Source organism: Thalassophryne amazonica, chromosome 4 (genome assembly GCF_902500255.1).
Source record: "Thalassophryne amazonica chromosome 4, fThaAma1.1, whole genome shotgun sequence".
In the NCBI taxonomy this organism is placed as follows: domain Eukaryota; kingdom Metazoa; phylum Chordata; class Actinopteri; order Batrachoidiformes; family Batrachoididae; genus Thalassophryne; species Thalassophryne amazonica.
This window is the reverse complement of record NC_047106.1, coordinates 6041949-6062076: the sequence shown is the minus strand read 5'-3', so window position 1 is coordinate 6062076 and position 20128 is coordinate 6041949. Positions and strand designations below refer to the sequence as shown.

General features: G+C 40.8%; 1 protein-coding gene across 5 annotated transcripts in view; it reads left to right on the top strand.

The window, feature by feature from the left end:
- myo18ab (myosin XVIIIAb) overlaps positions 1–20128 on the top strand; it is a 257478-nt gene that overhangs the window by 138327 nt on the left and 99023 nt on the right. For all 5 annotated transcript variants that reach the window (XM_034169042.1, XM_034169044.1, XM_034169043.1 and 2 more), the window contains one exon: positions 9263–9391. In XM_034169042.1, the coding sequence (XP_034024933.1) occupies positions 9263–9391 (129 nt within the window). The remainder of the gene's footprint in view (positions 1–9262; positions 9392–20128) is intronic.

Sequence of the window (20128 nt, the reverse complement as noted above, 5' to 3'; positions counted from 1 at the left end):
ACAAGTGTTCTAAACTTTTTTAAACAGTAATCAGAAATTTTGAGGTAACAAACAACAACAACAAAACATTTCCAAGGATTTTTCTTCAGACACGTGGTTTCTGCACTGATCTGTGGTTCAAATCCCCGCCTGACTGGAAAATCACTAAGGGCCCTTGGGCAAGGTCTTTAATCCCCTATTGCTCCCGGTGTGTAGTGAGCACCTTGTATGGCAGCACCCTGACATCGGGGTGAATGTGAGGCATAATTGTAAAGCGCTTTGAGCATCTGATGCAGATGGAAAAGCGCTATATAAATGCAGTCCATTTACCATTTGTACAGATCAGTACAAATGGTACTGATCTGTCCATCCAGAGATGTTTGTGTTGGCGATCCTCCTGTCCTGTGCACCAACAGCAATTCTATTCGTCTGTGAATTTTTCTGTGAATTATTTCTGTAATTTATGTTTGTAGCATGGCCCAAGCAGAGGGTCACCCCTTTGAGTCTGGTCTGCTTTCTTCCTCAGAGGGAGTTTTTCCTTACCACTGTTGCTCTGGGGGTTGGTAAGGTTAGACCTTACCTGTGTGAAGCGCCTTGAGGCAACTCTGTTGTGATTTGGCGCTATATAAAGGAAATAAATTGAATTTAATCAGTGGTTTCTGCCACTAGTCTTCCGTGTTTTGGCCCAACGCGTCGTTCCTATTGGACAGCGCAAAGCTATGTCACAGCTCAGAGTGTCGAAAGTTCAAAAGTCAACTTGAAAAGTAAAAGGAAAACAAAACAACTTACATTTGTGTCCTGACAGTCCTCAGTGTCCCTCTGATGCTTTATCAGTGTTCAACAACTTCAGAGCAGCGCAGTGAACGTGAATGAAGACGGAAGCTCCTTAAGACGCGCTCCTAAATGTGATGAGTGTGCACGTCGCTCGTGCACACACCATCTCTCGCTCTGTTTTGCAGATGAACGATCACAGGACAATTTGTTTTTTCTTTTTGTTAATCAAATGACAGATCGTCGTCCTGAGGACTTGGTCAGCACCGAGTCCTGCTGTGCACGGAAGGATGACTGAGCAAGAGTTTCGGTGGGAAAGTGTCCATCATCCTCTTGTCATTCTACCGAGGTGTTAGGCTGAGCGCGTAAACACACAAACAGCAGTTCTGCGAAAGAAACTTTGCGCGCGTAACTCCCCCACTTCTGTCCGGTTGAACTTATGTTTTTTCTTTTGTTCAATTAAAAAAAAAAAAAAAAAGATCAGGTTGAACTTTGACTGCGTCAGCCTGCCGACAAGCGGCAATGCACTCTCCCGTCAGAAGCGTCGCGTCAAAAGCCGAGCTAAAACGACGCTTCTGACAACCTCTAAAAAGCAACACGTCTCACGCCTCTGATGCTTCCGACGCGTGAAAGGCCCATTAATCGGCAATAATGAGCCTGACATAGCTCTGCTCAAAATAATGAGGATAAAATCTATATCGGATTCCTGATCGGGATGCACGTCCGATTTCGATCAAGTCTGAAACCACGTGATCGGGCCCGATTTCCGATCACGTGATCGGATTGGGACATCCCTAGTGTTAAAGGTGGCCATTTGCAAATGTTTCTCCTCTTTGTATCTCTTCTAATGAGTGGCAACATGGGAGCCTCTAAACAACTCTCAAATGACCTGAAAACAAAGATTGTTCAACATCATGGTTTAGGGGAAGGATTCAAAAAACTATCTCAGAGATTTCATCTGTCAGTTTCCACTGTGAGGAACATAGTGAGGAAATGGAAGACCACAGGCACAGTACTAGTTAAGGTCCGAAGTGGCAGGCCAAGAAAAATCTTTTCTGCCAGAGTTACACACCACTCGCATACTCGCACTCGCATTTGGACAAGCAGCTTCATTTTGGAATAAGGTGCTGTGGACTGATGAAACTAAAATTGAGTTATTTGGCCATAACAAGGGGCTGAAAAAGAACACAGCATTCCAAGAAAAACTCTTGCTACCTACAGTAAAATTTGGAGGGGTTCCATCATACTGTGGGGTTGTGTGGCCAGTGCAGGTACTGGGAATCTTGTTAAAGTTGAGGGTCACATGGATTCCAGTCAGTATCAGCAGATTATTGAGAACAATGTTCATGAATCAGTGACAAAGTTGAAGTTGCCCCGGGGATGGATCCTTGAACAAGACAACGACCCTAAACACTGCTCGAAATCTACAAAGGCATTCATGAAGCGGAACAAGTACAACGTTCTGGAATGACCATCTCAGTCCCCAGACTTGAATATTATTGAAAATCTGTGGTATGATTTTAAGCGGGCTGTCCATGCTCAGAAACCAACAAACCTGAGATGTTTTGTGAAGAAGAATGGTCCAAAATACCTTCAACCAGAATCCAGACTCTCATTGGAAGCTATAGGAAGCATTTAGAGGGTGTTATTTCTACAAAAGGAGGATCTACTAAATATTGATGTATTTTTTCTGTTGGGGCGTTCAAATTTATGCACCTCCCTAATTTTGTTTAAAGAATTATTGCATACTTTCTGTAAATACTAGAAACTTCATTTCACTTCTCAATGATTTTTAAAGGAAAATCATGGAAATCATCAGGGGTGCCCCAACTTTTACGTATCACTGTATCTGCTACTAAGGCGCCTCTATATACCTCACATGTGCCAGGTATCAGCCTCTAGTGAGCCACGACCAACCTGTCATTTGAGCCCCGTCCAGCCTTGAATGGCTCGTGTTGCTGCATATGATACATGTCAAGCTACTTATGATCCATGTAGCGCCATGTAATGCGACGTTGGTGCATATTTAGGCATGGGTTTGGCCCAAACCTCCAGCCCTCCCACACGTGGTCCCTTTACAGTGTGGGTTTAAATTCACAGCATCCATTCAAGATGTCACATTTTTTTTAACGAAGTCCAAAAAAAGACGCTCCTGCACAGTCTAGCCGGTATGAGCACAGTCGCCTCTATGCTCCTTCTCGCTGGTTTTTATTTCTTCCATGGCGTTGTAGTCATTTTGACACTGTGATCCAACTTTTAACCTGTGTTTGTCCTTTAAAGTGTGCAAAATTGCTCTTAATGCACAGTGGCATTTTGCGTTCCTGGACAGTCACCTCTGCGCTCCTTCTCGCTGGCTTCATTTCTTCTGTGGCTTTAAACACGCTGCCATTTTGACACCGTCATCCAACTTGTAACTTTGTGTTCGTCCGTTATTGACTGCAGAATCACTCTTTTGCTAGCTGCCGTTGTGTGTAAATACTCGTCTTGAGCGCGAGTTATTGCATCAGTGCGCACACACAGTGGAGCTCATCTGATCCATTATAACAAGCTGTTAAATCTATCATAAACATACTTTTACAGCTGTCTATATAGAAGGAATGAACATGCATGTTTTACCAAGCTATTGCAATATAAACATGACAAATAATTACCTTTTAGGCTGTTCCAAATACATTCTCCACCTCAGTGCGCGAGACAGAGAGGAAAAAAAAAAAGGGTCCAAATGAAGCAGTCCTCTGTGATTCCAGAAGCGATTAGAGGTGTTTTCAACTGCCAAGCTCTGACAGAAAATGATTAATCCACTACAAAATAATTATTTTATATACAGTGTCTGGCGTACAAAGTAGGTGGAATTGTAGTGTGCAAGAGGACTGAGCCTGTCCAAAATAGCCTGTCTGGTCCTTGTAGCTGCCAGGTGCTGGGATAATGGGCTCTTAACAGCCTTGTCCTCATCACAAACATGCCTCTAAAATCCTCGTTTGTCTTTGTAGTACCTCGTACACAAACTGTCCCATGCTGTTTTTGCTGAATTTTGAACATCTTGAAATTAGCGCCACACTCAGACATGAGCCTTGTTAGCTGAATATTCTGCCTCTAAGAGCCTTTCAGAGCCACTGTTCTCCCACGTTTGTTGAATAACCAAAAAAACATGCAGCGTGGCTCATTATTCACTGTTCATTATTTGGTGGGACCAGGACTTTGTGTATTTGTATTTTTAATGTATTTACAATTATATTATGTACTCACAATGAACGTAGTAAATGTATGCTTTTAATCTATAGATATTCGGCATGTGAATGAGGTATTTTCAAACATTTTCAAGCTTTATAACAATTCATTTAATTTTGCTGGGTATTACCGTAACATTAAGTTATACTCAAGATTACACGTCTTAATGCAGTTCATCTTATATGATCGGTTGATTTCACTGTCCATTCATGAGGAGGAGGGTGGAGCGCATTTGTTTTTTATTTCTCCTCCCCTTTCGGTGACAACTAATCGCAGCTCTTAGAGAACTGCATCATACCTAGCAACGGGGTCAACCCCGCCTCCTCACAAAGATAGGAGTTTCTGTCCCCTCCTTGCTCAGACTTGCTCTCAGACACCTGCTCGCTCACAGGCTGGGATTCCTTGTCAGGAAATTTTAGGCTAAGTTAGGAGCTCTTTGAGAGGATGTTAAGTTGTTTTGTGGATACGGGCCCTGTGGTGAAAATGGGCCATTTGGCTTTCCTTTCACTTCTTTGGAGTCCCACAACTGTGGGATTAGTGTTTTTCTTTTTTTTAGTTTCTTCCTCATCTCTCCTGGAATTTGTTTTAACCTCTGACCTTTACCAAATGCTGCGTTCAGAACTCTGACATTTTGAAAGACCTGGCATTAAAAAAAAAACCTACTTCATGAGATGACCTCGGAAAGCCTTTAAAATATGTGTTGAGAATTTGAGTCATCAACTACTTAGTCTATACCACAGTAGAGTTAGGCTGACATTATAGTTTGGGCTAAATAAAATTGGGAAAGGCGCTTTTTGCCGTAGTGTGGTGCTGCTAACTTAACTAATTGTACCTAGAATGTGAATATTGCATGTAGCAGCAATGTAAAGAAAAAAGTCGTGTTTTCAACATTTGTGACATTGTTGTCTCTCCAGTTGTAAAGGGGGCCTCCATGGACTCATGAGTCACTAACCCTGTTCCTGGAGGGCACCTGTCCTGCATGTTTTACACATCTACCTACTGAAGTCACACCTGAATTTGTAAGAGCGGTGTTTTCCAGCTCTTGATTGGCTGAGCTCACCTGATAGAGATAATTGCCTGGGAGTGGAACAGGGAGAGTTAGAAAACATGTAGGGCAGGTGCCCTTCAGGAACAGGGTTGGTGACCCCTGGTTTAACTGATGAAGGATCACAGTAATCGCCTCTTGGTGTGAGTCGTCCAGCCCAACTCTGGCATTGGTCAAGTTTGATAACTTGGGAGTGTCTCATTTTGCTTCTACAAATGAAGCCCATTTTTTAACATTGAAATTTTGTTGAATCTCTGAAACAAACAAACATACAACCCCTGGCAAAAATTATGGAATCACCGGCCTCGGAGGATGTTCATTCAGTTGTTTAATTTTGTAGAAAAAAAGCAGATCACAGACATGACACAAAACTAAAGTCATTTCAAATGGCAACTTTCTGGCTTTAAGAAATACTATAAGAAATCAGGAAAAAAAAATTGTGGCAGTCAGTAACGGTTACTTTTTTAGACCAAGCAGAGGGAAAAAAAATATGGACTCACTCAATTCTGAGGAATAAATTATGGAATCATGAAAAACAAAAGAACGCTCCAACACATCACTAGTATTTTGTTGCACCACCTCTGGCTTTTATAACAGCTTGCAGTCTCTGAGGCATGGACTTAATGAGTGACAAACAGTACTCTTCATCAATCTGGCTCCAACTTTCTCTGATTGCTATTGCCAGATCAGCTTTGCAGGTTGGAGCCTTGTCATTCAACTTCCAGCAAAGATTTTCAATTGGATTAAGATCCAGACTGTTTGCAGGCCATGACATTGACCCTGTGTGTCTTTTTGCAAGGAATGTTTTCACAGTTTTTGCTCTCTGGCAAGATGCATTATCATCTTGAAAAAGGATTTCATCATCTCCAAACATCCTTTCAATTGATGGGATAAGAAAAGTGTCCAAAATATCAACGTAAGCTTGTGCATTTATTGATGATGTAATGACAGCCATCTCCCCAGTGCCTTTACCTGACATGCAGCCCCATATCATCAATGACTGTGGAAATTTACATGTTCTCTTCAGGCAGTCATCTTTATAAATCTCATTGGAACGGCACCAAACAAAAGTTCCAGCATCATCACCTTGCCCAATGCAGATTCGAGATTCATCGCTGAATATGACTTTCATCCAGTCATCCACAGTCCACGATTGCTTTTCCTTAGCCCATTGTAACCTTGTTTTTTCTGTTTAGGTGTTAATGATGGCTTTCCTTTAGCTTTTCTGTATGTAAATCCCATTTCCTTTAGGCGGTTTCTTACAGTTCGGTCACAAACGTTGACTCCAGTTTCCTCCCATTCGTTCCTCATTTGTTTTGTTGTGCATTTTCGATTTTTGAGACATACTGCTTTAAGTTTTCTGTCTTGATGCTTTGATGTCTTCCTTGGTCTACCAGTATGTTTGCCTTTAACAACCTTCCCATGTTGTTTGTATTTGGTCCAGAGTTTAGACACAGTTGACTGTGAACAACCAACATCTTTTGCAACATTGGGTGATGATTTACCCTCTTTTAAGAGTTTGATAATCCTCTCCTTTGTTTCAGTTTAAATCTCTCGTGTTGGAGACATGATTCATGTCAGTCCACTTGGTGCAACAGCTCTCCAAGGTGTGATCACTCCTTTTTAGATGCAGACTAACGAGCAGATCTGGGGCCTGTACTACGAAGCGGGGTTACTGGCTTATCAGGGTAACTTCGGGAGTAAGTTGATGACGTGTGGAGTAAGTTCCCGGTTAACCCGTACTATGAAAGGTGGATAGGTTTTGATCGAGGTATGCTGCCATGGCAATTTATGCTGTGTGCCAAACCTGCTCCGAGCAGGTTATGTTCTTGGTTAGCTTGAGGTTTTCACTTAACCACTCCCTTTATAAGTACCGTCCATCCACCTTCAATCACTCCGAAGACAATGCCGGCCTACCTGGATGATCCGTTTGATATTGGGGCACAAATTGTGAGGGGCTGTCTTCGCAGGGCGAGGGTTTTTAAAGACCACCAGAATCCGCTGACATACCTGGACGATATTCTCTATGAAAGATATAGATTCTCAAATGAGGGAATTCGTTATCTTTGTCAGCTGATCGGGCCAGAAATCTGTAACATCACCCATCGTACACTGTAAAAAAAAGACTGTTGTTTTTACAGAAAAACACTGGCAGCTGTGGTTACCAGGTAATTCCTGTAAAAAATACAGCAGTTAAATGTACAAAAAAAAGAGAGCTCTTGTTTGTAGATTTAACAGTTCCTTTAATGTGAGTCAGCCATGGTTCATTCACTGTAAATCCATATACATATTATGTCTGTAATGTTATCTACTGTGCTGCTGTATGTTTTACAGGAATTCCCTGGTAACCACAGCTGCCAGCGTTTTCCTGTAAAAACAAGTCATTTTTTACAGTGTAGCAATGCCCTGACGATCGAGCAGATAATGTGCCTTGTGTCTATTTTGCCAGTGGACAATTTATGTATTCCATCGGTGATGCTGAACATCTGAGCAAGAATACTGTATGTTGTATGATTCGCAAGGTAGTACTTGCTCTGTCTAAACTGTTGGATGCATTTGTCGTTTTCCCTGGCCATTTATCCACAATGCAAATCAAAGAAGGGTTTTATGCAATCGCGGGTAATTACTAATATCAAAATAGGTCTAATGCATGTCCATTAATTAGGTGAAGTGGGGCTCATCAAGCTGTGAATATAAACCTACCGTTCTGAAGGATGCCTTTATATTTCATCTTCACCTGCTGCCAGGTGCGTTTGGCACTGCTATTGCATCTGAAATATTGACAGGATTAGGAATAGCAATCATACAGTCAAGGTAGCCTATTTAGGAAACATTAAATTAACCTAACATTTATTAGTAGGCCTATGCCCAATCGTGTTGCATCTGGGCGTAATTAATGAAAGAAGGTCATTTTTTTTTACACGTATTAGACATTCCACAGGTTAATCATCTGTAACAAATTTGGGGAACAGTTGAATTGTACGTACGCATTTACCCAATCAGCAATACGTTGCCAACAAGCCTGTCTTGTTTCATTGGCAGACAATGTGTTCGATTTCCCCCTTAACATTAATTTAAATTCCTCGTAGCTCCGCATAATAATCGTGTATTCTTCTCCGGTAAAGTAAGGTGACCGCGCCATCATTGAAAAATGGTGACGTGTGCTGCAACCTGCCCCTTTTATGTGAACGTGCACAAATTCCAATTAGGTTAACACAGGTTCAACAAATCAACATCTTATTCAGCGTCGTAGTACCTATTAACACCACTTGAGAAAACCAGGTTTTGTCAACCCCGGTTTAAGAGGTTGACCCTGGGTTACATCTGAGTAAGTTAACCCCGCTTCGTAGTACAGGCCCCTGATTTGATGCAGGTGTTAGTTTTGGGGATGAAAATTTACAGGGTGATTCCATAATTTATTCCTCAGAATTGAGTGATTCCATATTTTTTTCCCTCTGCTTGGTCTAAAAAAGTAACCGTTACTGACTGCCACAATTTTTTTTTCCTGATTTCTTATAGTGTTTCTTAAAGCCAGAAAGTTGCCATTTGAAATGACTTTAGTTTTGTGTCATGTCTGTGATCTGCTTTTTTTTCTACAAAATTAAACAACTGAATGAACATCCTCCGAGGCCGGTGATTCCATAATTTTTGCCGGGGGTTGTAGAAGAGACTGATGGAAGTTTTTTTTTTCTTCCAGAGTGTCTGAATAATTTCCGTCCAGCATCGCAGTCTTGTTTGGAACACATGGCGTGAGGGTTCTGCAGGTGGCCGGTTGGCAGATGACCCTCCCTTCCTGCCGATCACCAAACTGTCCCTGTGTTTGACTGCCAGCTCCAGCCTGGCTCTCTGCCCGATACCATTAAAACATGTCGGCACTGACAAATACGTCTCCAGGGGCCGGCGGTTCATGTGAATTAAATGTGTTGCCTCCTCCCACCAGATGATGATTTATTTACGGATGTCACATCAGTGCTCCAAACAAACAATTTTTGTACATTTATCAGAACTGATCATCCTAAAAAAACAACAACAAATATTCTTCCACAAGTGGAATAGTGAATTTTAGTGTGGCATAACTGAGTATGAAAGTGAGCGTATTCAGTTTTTTGAATGTCTTTCCTGTACAAATGTTGTAACTTCTTTTAAAGTGGCTCCAAACGTGGTGTTGCCAGCTGTAGTTAAAAAACAAAAGACAGGCCCGGTTTGGACTTTTACTTAGGCTCTGCTGTGTGTCCTCAGGCGTTCTTCAGAGCGGGGACACTGTCCAGGCTGGAAGAGCAACGAGATGTTCAGACCAGGAGGAACATCTTTCTGTTCCAGGCCGCCTGTCGAGGGTATCTGGCCCGGCAGGCCTTCAAGAAGAGAAAGGTAACGGCTGCAGTCTTTAAGTCCTGCAGCTACTCCGTTTATAAAGAGTAATAATGTGTTCACGTGACACTTCCACTTTATAGTGGGAAATGGGCTGGATTTCTATGCCCCCCCCCCCCCCCCCCCCCCCAAAAAAAAAAAAAATCAGTCATACACTCGGTGAACTTTACAAGGTTTGCACCCATTTTCTCTCTCTCTCACTCTCACTCATCAGGGTGTTTCACGGCTTGCTGGTTTCTCAGTAACATACTGTTGATCTCTGTTCTCCAGGAGTGTACATCGCCCTAAAAAAAAAAGATATGTATTGAGATACATGGGCTATGATACAATTCAGGAAGAATACGTTTTAATCTGGAGTGATTCATTGCAATATGATGCATTCTGATACAGTCCTTTTCTGTGATTGAGAATAAGCCAAAGGTGGTCTTTCTCACTTTAATATACATATTTCCAAGGTTGGGTAGGTTTACTTTGAAATGTAACCTAAAAGTAATCAGATTACAAGTAATCCAAATGTATGTACATACATTCATGTAATCCACATGTATTCTTTCAAAGTAATCCTACCAACCTTGCATATTTCATGAAAAACCAGTGACGTCCTTCAGGTTTTACTACTTTGCTGCAGTGTGTTGGCACTGCTTGTACTCACATTTTGTTCACCATTAGGGGGCAGCAGTGCATACAGTAGCAGCATAGTAGAAGCCCACGTTTCCCCACTTTTGTTGTACGGTGAGGACAACTGCTTTGGAGAATCAGCTTAGCGACGCTGACACCCCGACTGTACCAGTAGATTAGTAATACTGTATCCATACATTGGAAAGCCCCCCCCCCAAATGTCATGGCCGTCACAATGTTGTACTGCAAACATCACGAATTTCCAATTAAGCAGTGCTTGCTCAACCTGGATACACACACACACACACACACACACACACACACACACACACACACACACACACACACACACACACACAGAGCAAGGCATTACAGTTTGTGTTCCAAAGGTGTGTTTGCTTGAGTTAATCGTTTTCTTACCGTGTTTCTACTTAATTAAAAAGTTTGCAGTAATGAGAGTCGGGAAACGCGTACTTTCCTGTCAAACCGGAAAAAAGTTTCACTCTGATTTCACACGCAGACGGGAGGGTTTGCAGGTTTTCTTACGACAGGTCTTTTTATGTTTTTTTAACCTGCTCATGGCGTCTGTGTGCTGTGCGTCGTTTCTTCAGGGGGAAAACATTCCAGTCACACTCTCACAGTCTCCTCAAGACACCGCTGGGATGTGTTGACTTTAAGTTTTCTTTTTCCCCGATGTGTGTTTTTCTACTCGACAGAGATTTTGATTTCGCTTGTGGAATGCGGCGTTGATTCGCTGCACAGTTTTTGTGTATACAGTAAATATGAGTGTGTGTGAATGCGGAGAGATTAAGCTTTGAATCCCTCTCCCTCTTTTCATTACCATTCCAGTTTTTTCCCTTCGTGCTGCTCTGGGCCTGAGCCCGCCGATTGAAATTACTTTTCAAGGGCGTTTTGGTTTGACTGCACTCCTCCGTCTCTCTTGAAGGACTCAGTTTGAGCCTCATCTCTTGGGGTAAATAGTAATCCCATGTAATTGATGGAGCTTGGAATTGGGTTCACGTCTTTGTGATCGTTTGAAAGCAACTAGTTGCTTTTGTGCGTTTTTGAGGGATTTTGTCACTCTGGCTTTCTTTGATGTCTCAAAGCAGAGGAGACGAGCGCACAGTTTTATTTTGTTTGTTTGTTTGTTGTGCTTTTTTCACACTCTACTTCCTGAGAGAATATTTTTGTTTCAAATATGATGAAAGTATCGACGGGATGACTTTGTGAAGAAGTGAGACATCAGTGTCATTTTGACATAAAGCATGATTATAGACGTTTTATGTCTCTCTTAATTCAGTGTGTTCAGATTTTAGACATTTGGATTTGCAAAGTAGGACTTTTGAAGATGTAGGGGAGGTGATGGTCTAGTGGTTAAGCGTTGGACTTGAGCCCAGAGGATCCTCGGTTCAAATCCCAGCCTGACTGGGAAATAAAGCGCCCTTGGGCAAGGTCCTTAATCCTCTAGTTGCTCTAGTTGCAGTGTGTAGTGAGCGCCTTGTGTGGCAGCAGCCTGACATCAAGGTGAACTTGAGGCATTAGTGTGTAAAGCGCTTTGAGCGTCTGATGCAGATGGAAAAGTGCTATATAAATGCAGTCCATTTACCATTTATGTAACCTTGTGATATTGCAGGTGTCCAGTCTATATATTCCATGAGCCAGTAGCCAATTTTGACCTAATCTGTATAACTTAATAGGACTAAACGACACTTACAATCAAGCCTTAGTGTACAATGATTTAGACAAACATATGGTGGCCAAAAGGGGTCAAAAGTTAAAGTTGCTCCAATTTTGGTAAAAAGTCATGCAAATTATTAGTTGAGTTAATAGGATTAATAAATGAAATAGTTTTGACATTATTGACTGTTTGATCTCCAAAGCAGTGGTGGGCACAGCTAACCAAAAACGTAGCTTCGATAACAGCTAATCAGCTAACTGAAAAGTTATCTTTTATGAAGCTAAACTGATAAACCACCCAAAAATTTATCAGAAGCTACAGCTAACTGATAATCGATAACTTTCAGTATTGTCTCCAGTACACTCTCAGCTACTAACACCCAGTTTTGAGTTTTAACACCATGATCACAAACCCAAACAGTGAGTCACCACTTCTGTCTTTATACACTCTGCCCACTGCTGGAAGCTCCTGTTTGCTACGTATTTTGCAGCAGTGAAGCAGTTGAGAGGCATTAAGCTTAACTCATCCCCAACAAAAGGGGCCTGACTGCCAGGTTGCCACAAAAAAGAAGAAAAGTCATTATTCCTTAACAGCATACAGCAGTACCACCATGAGGCAGAGGTCTTAGAAAATAAAGCAGTTTTGGCTTATGATTTTGATTTATTAATCAAATTAATCTAGAGAGAATAACTCCATTAATGACAATTCTGTCATTTGTACAAAGTTAAAATATAACACATCTTTTTATTTTAAATAATGCACTAATTCTGAAGTTTTGTAACACACAGATGCCAAAGGGATTATGGGTAAAATGAGCCTCCGCTAACACTGATTGGTTGACTCATTCATTTTATGTAAAAACCAACACGTTAATGTGATGTGTGTGTTGGTGTCTACATATAAATGTGCTTTTGTAAAAATGCCATTTTTTTTTTTCTTATGTAAAAAAAAAAAGTCATTTGCAAAAGTCAAGTTCTGATTAGACAACCGTCTGATATAACCGGGGTCAAAATGCATAGAACACTGCTATCTGCTGGCGCCCAGATTTTTAGACCCTAACCCATAATCCTTTGCATGCCAGAGAGTTGCTGCGGTTTAAACAGCACAGAGAGAAAACACATGATAATTGTAAATTAACATTATACAAGCAAAATGTACATTTTTATTTGTTTTCATCAGCTGCAGCAAGAGGCTGCAACAACTCTATGGCACACAAATGATTATGGGTTTTCTCAGTACTTAGGACAAATACTGCCATGAACACTACTGGCCAGTAGATGGAAGTAGAGACCATGAAAACTTGCTAAAAGAAATATTCCAAATAAATAGTCCGTGTTGTCTATGTTTAATCTACATGGAATTTAATAAACGCAAACCGAATTTCAGACATCTTATATATTACTCTGGAACAAATCAAATCCAATTTTATTTATATAGCGCTAAATCACAACAACAGTTGCCCCAAGGCGCTTTATATTGTAAGGCAAAAACCATACAATAATTACAGAAAAACCCCAACGGTCAAAACGACCCCCTATGAGCAAGCACTTGGCGACAAAGAGGACAAACACTGTAGGACATAAGCAGGATGTTAAAGATCAAACAGGAAGTGATTGCAGCTCACAGTGATTCCAATTGAAAATAATGGAGAAGCAGCCTGAGCTTCTTCTGGCATTTTTACATAAAACAAACACAATACCAGCATCTAGAAACCCAGATAATGAAAAGCCAATCTGAAAAGCTAATCCGATAATGAAAACATTAGCTTTGATAATTAGCAGCTAGCGGATTAGCAGAACCGTGCTCACCACTGCTCCAAAGTAATTATCAAAGTAAGTCGACGTCCATTGGATTCTATGACGTACGTTACCCTGTACCTCGATAACGAAGCAAGACAGATGGTGCAAACTCTTCCTTTTTAAAACCCTATTAACTCAACCCTGTACAAACTGAAATTGACCTTTGTCCCCATTTTTGTTTTTATACCATAACTCCATAGCACTTAGTTATCGACAGTACAAACTATACCTTTTTGGAATCTTTACGATCAGACAAATAATAATAATACATTTCAGCATGATTGGAGCTTTTTTAAATTTTGAGGGTGGGGGAGCAAGAGTAGGGAGAAAAAATACACTCTATACAGGTGTTCACACTCACATAACACATATGATAAATATTACGAGTCATGTTCAAAGCTGCTGCACCTCACTGATGTGCATAGTTAGCATCAGTGTCTGTGGTGTGAGGTTGCAAAATTGATCAGTTTTAGTTATGGAGGGGACTATGTCAACCTGCCCCGCCCTCTTAGAGAGGGGCAAAATTATGTGCAGTAAAATAAACAAAAACACTGCAAAAGAGAATTAAAAACAACCATTAAAGGAAGTGAGAACTGCTGAAGCCAGTGTCAGCTCCATGTTGACATGAGTGGGTGTGCATCATTCTACCAACACAGTGATCCACTACACACTATTAGATGTGGAGGCTGCTTCCCTGGATGCTACTGTGAGTACCATACATTTCTTTCAAGAAAAAAAAAAGGTATGGGAAAAGCAGAGTTATAAATTTGAATATGAATATTGGTCCTCAGCTTTTAGTTTGATTAAACCTTGATTTTAAATCGTGCTGACTCGTCAGTCTTGTCATCAATAAATGTTTTGATCCATAGAAAGGTACATTCATATATTTCCAAGCCCCTGTTTTTGTTGTCACAATATAAACTGTTGTTTTGGCTCCACCTCTTTTCACTCATGGTCGCCACAGCACATCTGATATGGATATATATGTGTGTATATATATATATATATATATATATATATATATATGTGTATATATATATATATATATATATATATATATATATATATATATATATATATATGTGTATATATATATATATATATGTGTGTATATATATATATATATGTGTATATATATATATGGAGAATGGACATGGGTGGACTTGAATTGGGAACCTGTTTTGGAAGAAAGTGCACTCAGTCAACACCTGTCCACTATGCTGCCCCTTTGTTATCACAGTGTACAACCCCAGATCAGAACAAGTTGGGACGGTATTGAAAATGCACATAAATTCTCACACTGAGCCTTGGATTTACCTCAGGATCTCGTCACGGTATCTCTGTGCATTCAAAATGCCATCAATAAAATGGACCTGTGTTCTTCGTCCATAACAGACGCCTGCTCATACCATAACCCCACCGCCACCATGGGCCACTTGATCCACAGACTGGTTTGTGAACAATATTTGAGGGAAATGGTGATATTGTGTATATGGAAAAAGTTTTAGATCTTTGAGTTCATCTCATACAAAATGGGAGCAAAACCAAAAGTGTTGCGTTTATATTTTTGTTGAGTATACTTTAACTTCTGTTTCATTGCAGACAGTATAAATCAAAGAGGTTTCATGTTTTGTGTAGTCAACTTCATTTCATTTGTTCATATACATTCACTCCTGCATTTAAAGCTTGCAACACGTTCAATAAAAAGTTTTGACATGGCACATTTAGCACTAGTCATGAGAAAAAAGGACTGTGATATCGACAGGTGATTGTCATGATTTTGTACAAAAGGAGTATCCACAAAATTCTTTGAGGAACACAAATTGTCAAAGGATCTCCGGTTTGTCAACAAATGTGTGAGGAAAAGAAAATTTGGAAGGGATTTGCATGGTTTTCCCTCTACAGTGCAAAATACCATTAAATAATTCAAGAAATGTGGAGGAATTTCAGTGCGTAACGGGCAAGAGCGCAAACCTAAGCCTCCGTGATCTCCAATCCCTCAGAAAGTACTGCGTTAGGAACCATCATTCATCAATAGCTGATATAACTACACGGGCAAGGAATTACTTTGGGACACTTTTTTGTTTTTTTTTTTGTTTTTTTTGTTTTTTTTGGAAGAACGTTCAGACTATTATCAGCAACAAGTCTAAAAACCAGGGTCTGTCATGGGGTTACGTCAGTGCCCTTGGCAAAGGTCATTTACACTCATTGATGGCACCATTAATGGAGAAAAGTACACTAATTTATTTAAATTTGTTTTATTAGTATAGCACCAAATCACAACAATGCTGCCTTAAGGTGCTTCACACGACTAATCTTACCAACCCTGTGAGCAAGCACACAGGCAACGGTGGTAAAAAAAAAAAAAAAACTCCCTCTGGTGACAATGAAGAAGAAACCTCAAGCAGACCAGTCTCAGAGAAGTGATCCACTGCTTAGGCCATTCTGACAGTTACATCTTTTTTGCAGATTTGCAAGAATTTCTTAAAGAAAAGAAATGGAAAACAAACAGGAAAAAACAGAAGAGCAACAAAAGAGTCCTTATTTGAAACAAAAAAGCAGTCCATCTTGGGTCTTTAAGCTGTGTGTGTCCATGACCAGCACTGGTAGGTCCCGAAAAGGTATAACTTTCGGTCATTGCTGCAACAGGCAGGGCGTCCTGAGGTTAGTCCGCTGCCTCATCCAGCATCCAGTGAAGGTCTCATCAGTGCCTCCAACAGAGAGGAAAAAGAGCAGAATCAGTCAGCTGGAAATAACTGTACCTCATGCATGAGTTCACCAACAGTAAATCGACAGGGAAGCAGAGAGATTACGAAGGTGATCAGTGGCAGCTAGAACAGAGCTTCACTAAGAGACCCAAAATTTAGATATAGCGTGGAAGAGACCTGTTCCATTGTTAATAATATGAACTAAAAGGAGAGGAAGCGTTCCATACTACACTGGTATGGTAGCCATACGAGAGAGAGAATAGATGCATCATTAGTCGATGCTTTAGCCACACGATAAAGCCCTTTTCACACAGGGGCCACCGTAGAGTTGCGTATTGCGGTGTACTGACTACGCCGAGTTAAGCAGCTCTGCAGCGAGTTTTTGCTCCCATATGCAGCAGTATGCTGAGGGCTACGCGAGGTGGACGCAGAAAATTAAACGTTTAATTTTTTTTGGCTTACAGCACTGGACGCAGAAAGTACACAGTTTTTAAGCAAGTCTACACAACACACTGCAACTGTTTGTAAATCTACACAACACTGCACTACTGTACACCAAGCCTCTGCAATTCTACATGCCAGGGTGAAAAATCCTTTTCATCCTTTTCAAAATCAGTACATACCTGGATTGATAGATTTTATTCATTCTGCTGGACTTTAGCGGCAGTGGCGCTTCAAAAACATGGAAGAAGAGGCAGGCCAAGCTTCCATGTTCAGAGGACATGTCCACCGTCCACTGCCTCTACTGGTGGTTGGCTCTCACTGCGGTATTGTATCACTTCCTGTTCCGGAGCACAGCGGTGTTTTGCTGTATCTGTTAGCTGTTTAATCTGTGCAGTTAGATTGATCTAGTTACCTAGATAAAGATTTGTTTCACTGTGTAATCTTCACGTGCATTAACTAAAGCACTCCCTCTGCTGAATCACCTCTAAATTATTTACACATTATTCACTTTGTGTGTTTTTAGGAATCCGCTAGCTTAGCGCAGCTACTAGCTCTTAGCCGGTTTAGCATGGCGGCTTCTCCTGTCTCTCCTGCACTTTTCTGCTCTGGGTGTGAAATGTTTAGTTATTCCTCGGCCTCCTTTAGCAGTAGTGGTACTTGTAATAAGTGTAGCTTATTCGTAGCTTTGGAGGCCAGGCTGGGCGAATTGGAGACTCGGCTCTGCACCGTGGAAAATTCTACAGCTATCCAGGCCCCTGTAGTCGGTGCGAACCAAGGTAGCTTAGCCGCCGTTAGTTTCCCAGAGTTGTAGCAGAGTTGTAGTCTTACACACCTCTCTGCAGCTTCTCTCCCCCTGCCATCCCCTCATTACCCCATCCCCGTAGAGACGGTGCCTGCACCCAGACCACCAATAACCAGCAAAAATCTATTTAAGCATAAAAATTCAAAAAGAAAAAATATTATAGCACCTTCAACTGCACCACAGACTAAAACAATTAAATGTGGTCTATTAAACATTAGGTCTCTCTCTTCTAAGTCCCTGTTAGTAAATGATATAATAATTGATCAACATATTGATTTATTCTGCCTTACAGAAACCTGGTTACAGCAGGATGAATATGGTAGTTTAAATGAATCAACACCCCCGAGTCACACTAACTGCCAGAACGCTCGTAGCACGGGCCGAGGCGGAGGGTTAGCAGCAGTCTTCCATTCCAGCTTATTAATTAATCAAAAACCCAGACAGAGCTTTAATTCATTTGAAAGCTTGACTCTTAGTCTTGTCCATCCAAATTGGAAGTCCCAAAAAACAGTTTTATTTATTATCTATCGTCCACCTGGTCGTTACTGTGAGTTTCTCTGTGAATTTTCAGACCTTTTGTCTAACTTAGTGCTTAGCTCAGATAAAATAATTATAGTGGGCGATTTTAACATCCACACAGATGCTGAGAATGACAGCCTCAACACTGCATTTAACCTATTATTAGACTTAATTGGCTTTGCTCAAAATGTAAATGAGTCCACCCACCACTTTAATCATATCTTAGATCTTGTTCTGACTTATGGTATGGAAATTGAAGACTTAACAGTATTCCCTGAAAACTCCCTTCTGTCTGATCATTTCTTAATAACATTTACATTTACTCTGATGGACTACCCAGCAGTGGGGAATAAGTTTCATTACACTAGAAGTCTTTCAGAAAGCGCTGTAACTAGGTTTAAGGATATGATTCCTTCTTTATGTTCTCTAATGCCATATACCAACACAGTGCAGAGTAGCTACCTAAACTCTTTAAGTGAGATAGAGTATCTCGTCAATAGTTTTACATCCTCATTGAAGACAACTTTGGATGCTGTAGCTCCTCTGAAAAAGAGAGCTTTAAATCAGAAGTGCCTGACTCCGTGGTATAACTCACAAACTCGCAGCTTAAAGCAGATAACCCGTAAGTTGGAGAGGAAATGGCGTCTCACTAATTTAGAAGATCTTCACTTAGCCTGGAAAAAGAGTCTGTTGCTCTATAAAAAAGCCCTCCGTAAAGCTAGGACACCTTACTACTCATCACTAATTGAAGAAAATAAGAACAACCCCAGGTTTCTTTTCAGCACTGTAGCCAGGCTGACAGAGTCAGAGCTCTATTGAGCCGAGTATTCCTTTAACTTATCTAGTAATGACTTCATGACTTTCTTTGCTAATAAAATTTTAACTATTAGAGAAAAAATTACTCATAACCATCCCAAAGACGTATCATTATCTTTGGCTGCTTTCAGTGATGCCGGTATTTGGTTAGACTCTTTCTCTCCGATTGTTCTGTCTGAGTTATTTTCATTAGTTACTTCATCCAAACCATCAACATGTCTATTAGACCCCATTCCTACCAGGCTGCTCAAGGAAGCCCTACCATTATTGTTGGGTATTTTCTCCTCCAAACATTTTTAAAACCTTTAACAAGACAAACAGAGTCAAGAAACACCAGTGAGACAGAAAGTCAAATATTACGCGCGGAGTGCGGCCAGGCTGTACACCAAGGCTACACTAAAGTCTGGCCTGCTTTTCCGCTCTTTTTATTAAGAGACGCCCTCATCACATAAACAAGAAACTTGTCCTAAGGGTGGGGGTAATGACGCAAGACAAGTTTCTTCCCATAACATAAACGCATACGTCAATAAGTGCAGCTGTAAGGAAGAACACTTCAGGTCAGCACATCTCGTTCGTCTGTTGCAGGTATCAGCTGTTCTGCATCTGCCTGAAGTGTCCTGTCTTCCACACTCCTTCACACTAAACACCACATCACAAACGTCAAAACAAAATTGAATTCTCAGGATTGCATTAAGACAGGTGCAAAACAGCACATCTCCGTTCTCATGAGAAAGAAGACAAAGCTAAACAAAGTTGAATAACACGTACGTTCTCAGGGTGAAGTGCAAAACAGCACAACACCGTTCTCATGAGAAAGAAGACAAAGCTAAAAAAGGTTGAATAACACGTACGTTCTCAGGGTGAAGTGCAAAACAGCACAACACCGTTCTCATGAGAAAGAAGGCAAATGTACAAACATTTAACAGTGATAACATATATACAAAATCTCTAACAATTATTTAATGCTTCGATCTTAAATATGATCAGTCTATCTTTATTAGTTGGCTATGTACCACAGGCTTTTAAGGTGGCAGTAATTAAACCATTACTTAAAAAGCCATCACTTGACCCAGCTATCTTAGCTAATTATAGACCAATCTCCAACCTTCCTTTTCTCTCAGAAATTCTTGAAAGGGTAGTTGTAAAACAGCTAACTGATCATCTGCAGAGGAATGGTCTACTTGAAGAGTTTCAGTCAGGTTTTAGAATTCATCATAGTACAGAAACAGCATTAGTGAAGGTTACAAATGATCTTCTTATGGCCTCAGACAGTGGACTCATCTCTGTGCTTGTTCTGTTAGACCTCAGTGCTGCTTTGATACTGTTGACCATAAAATTTTATTACAGAGATTA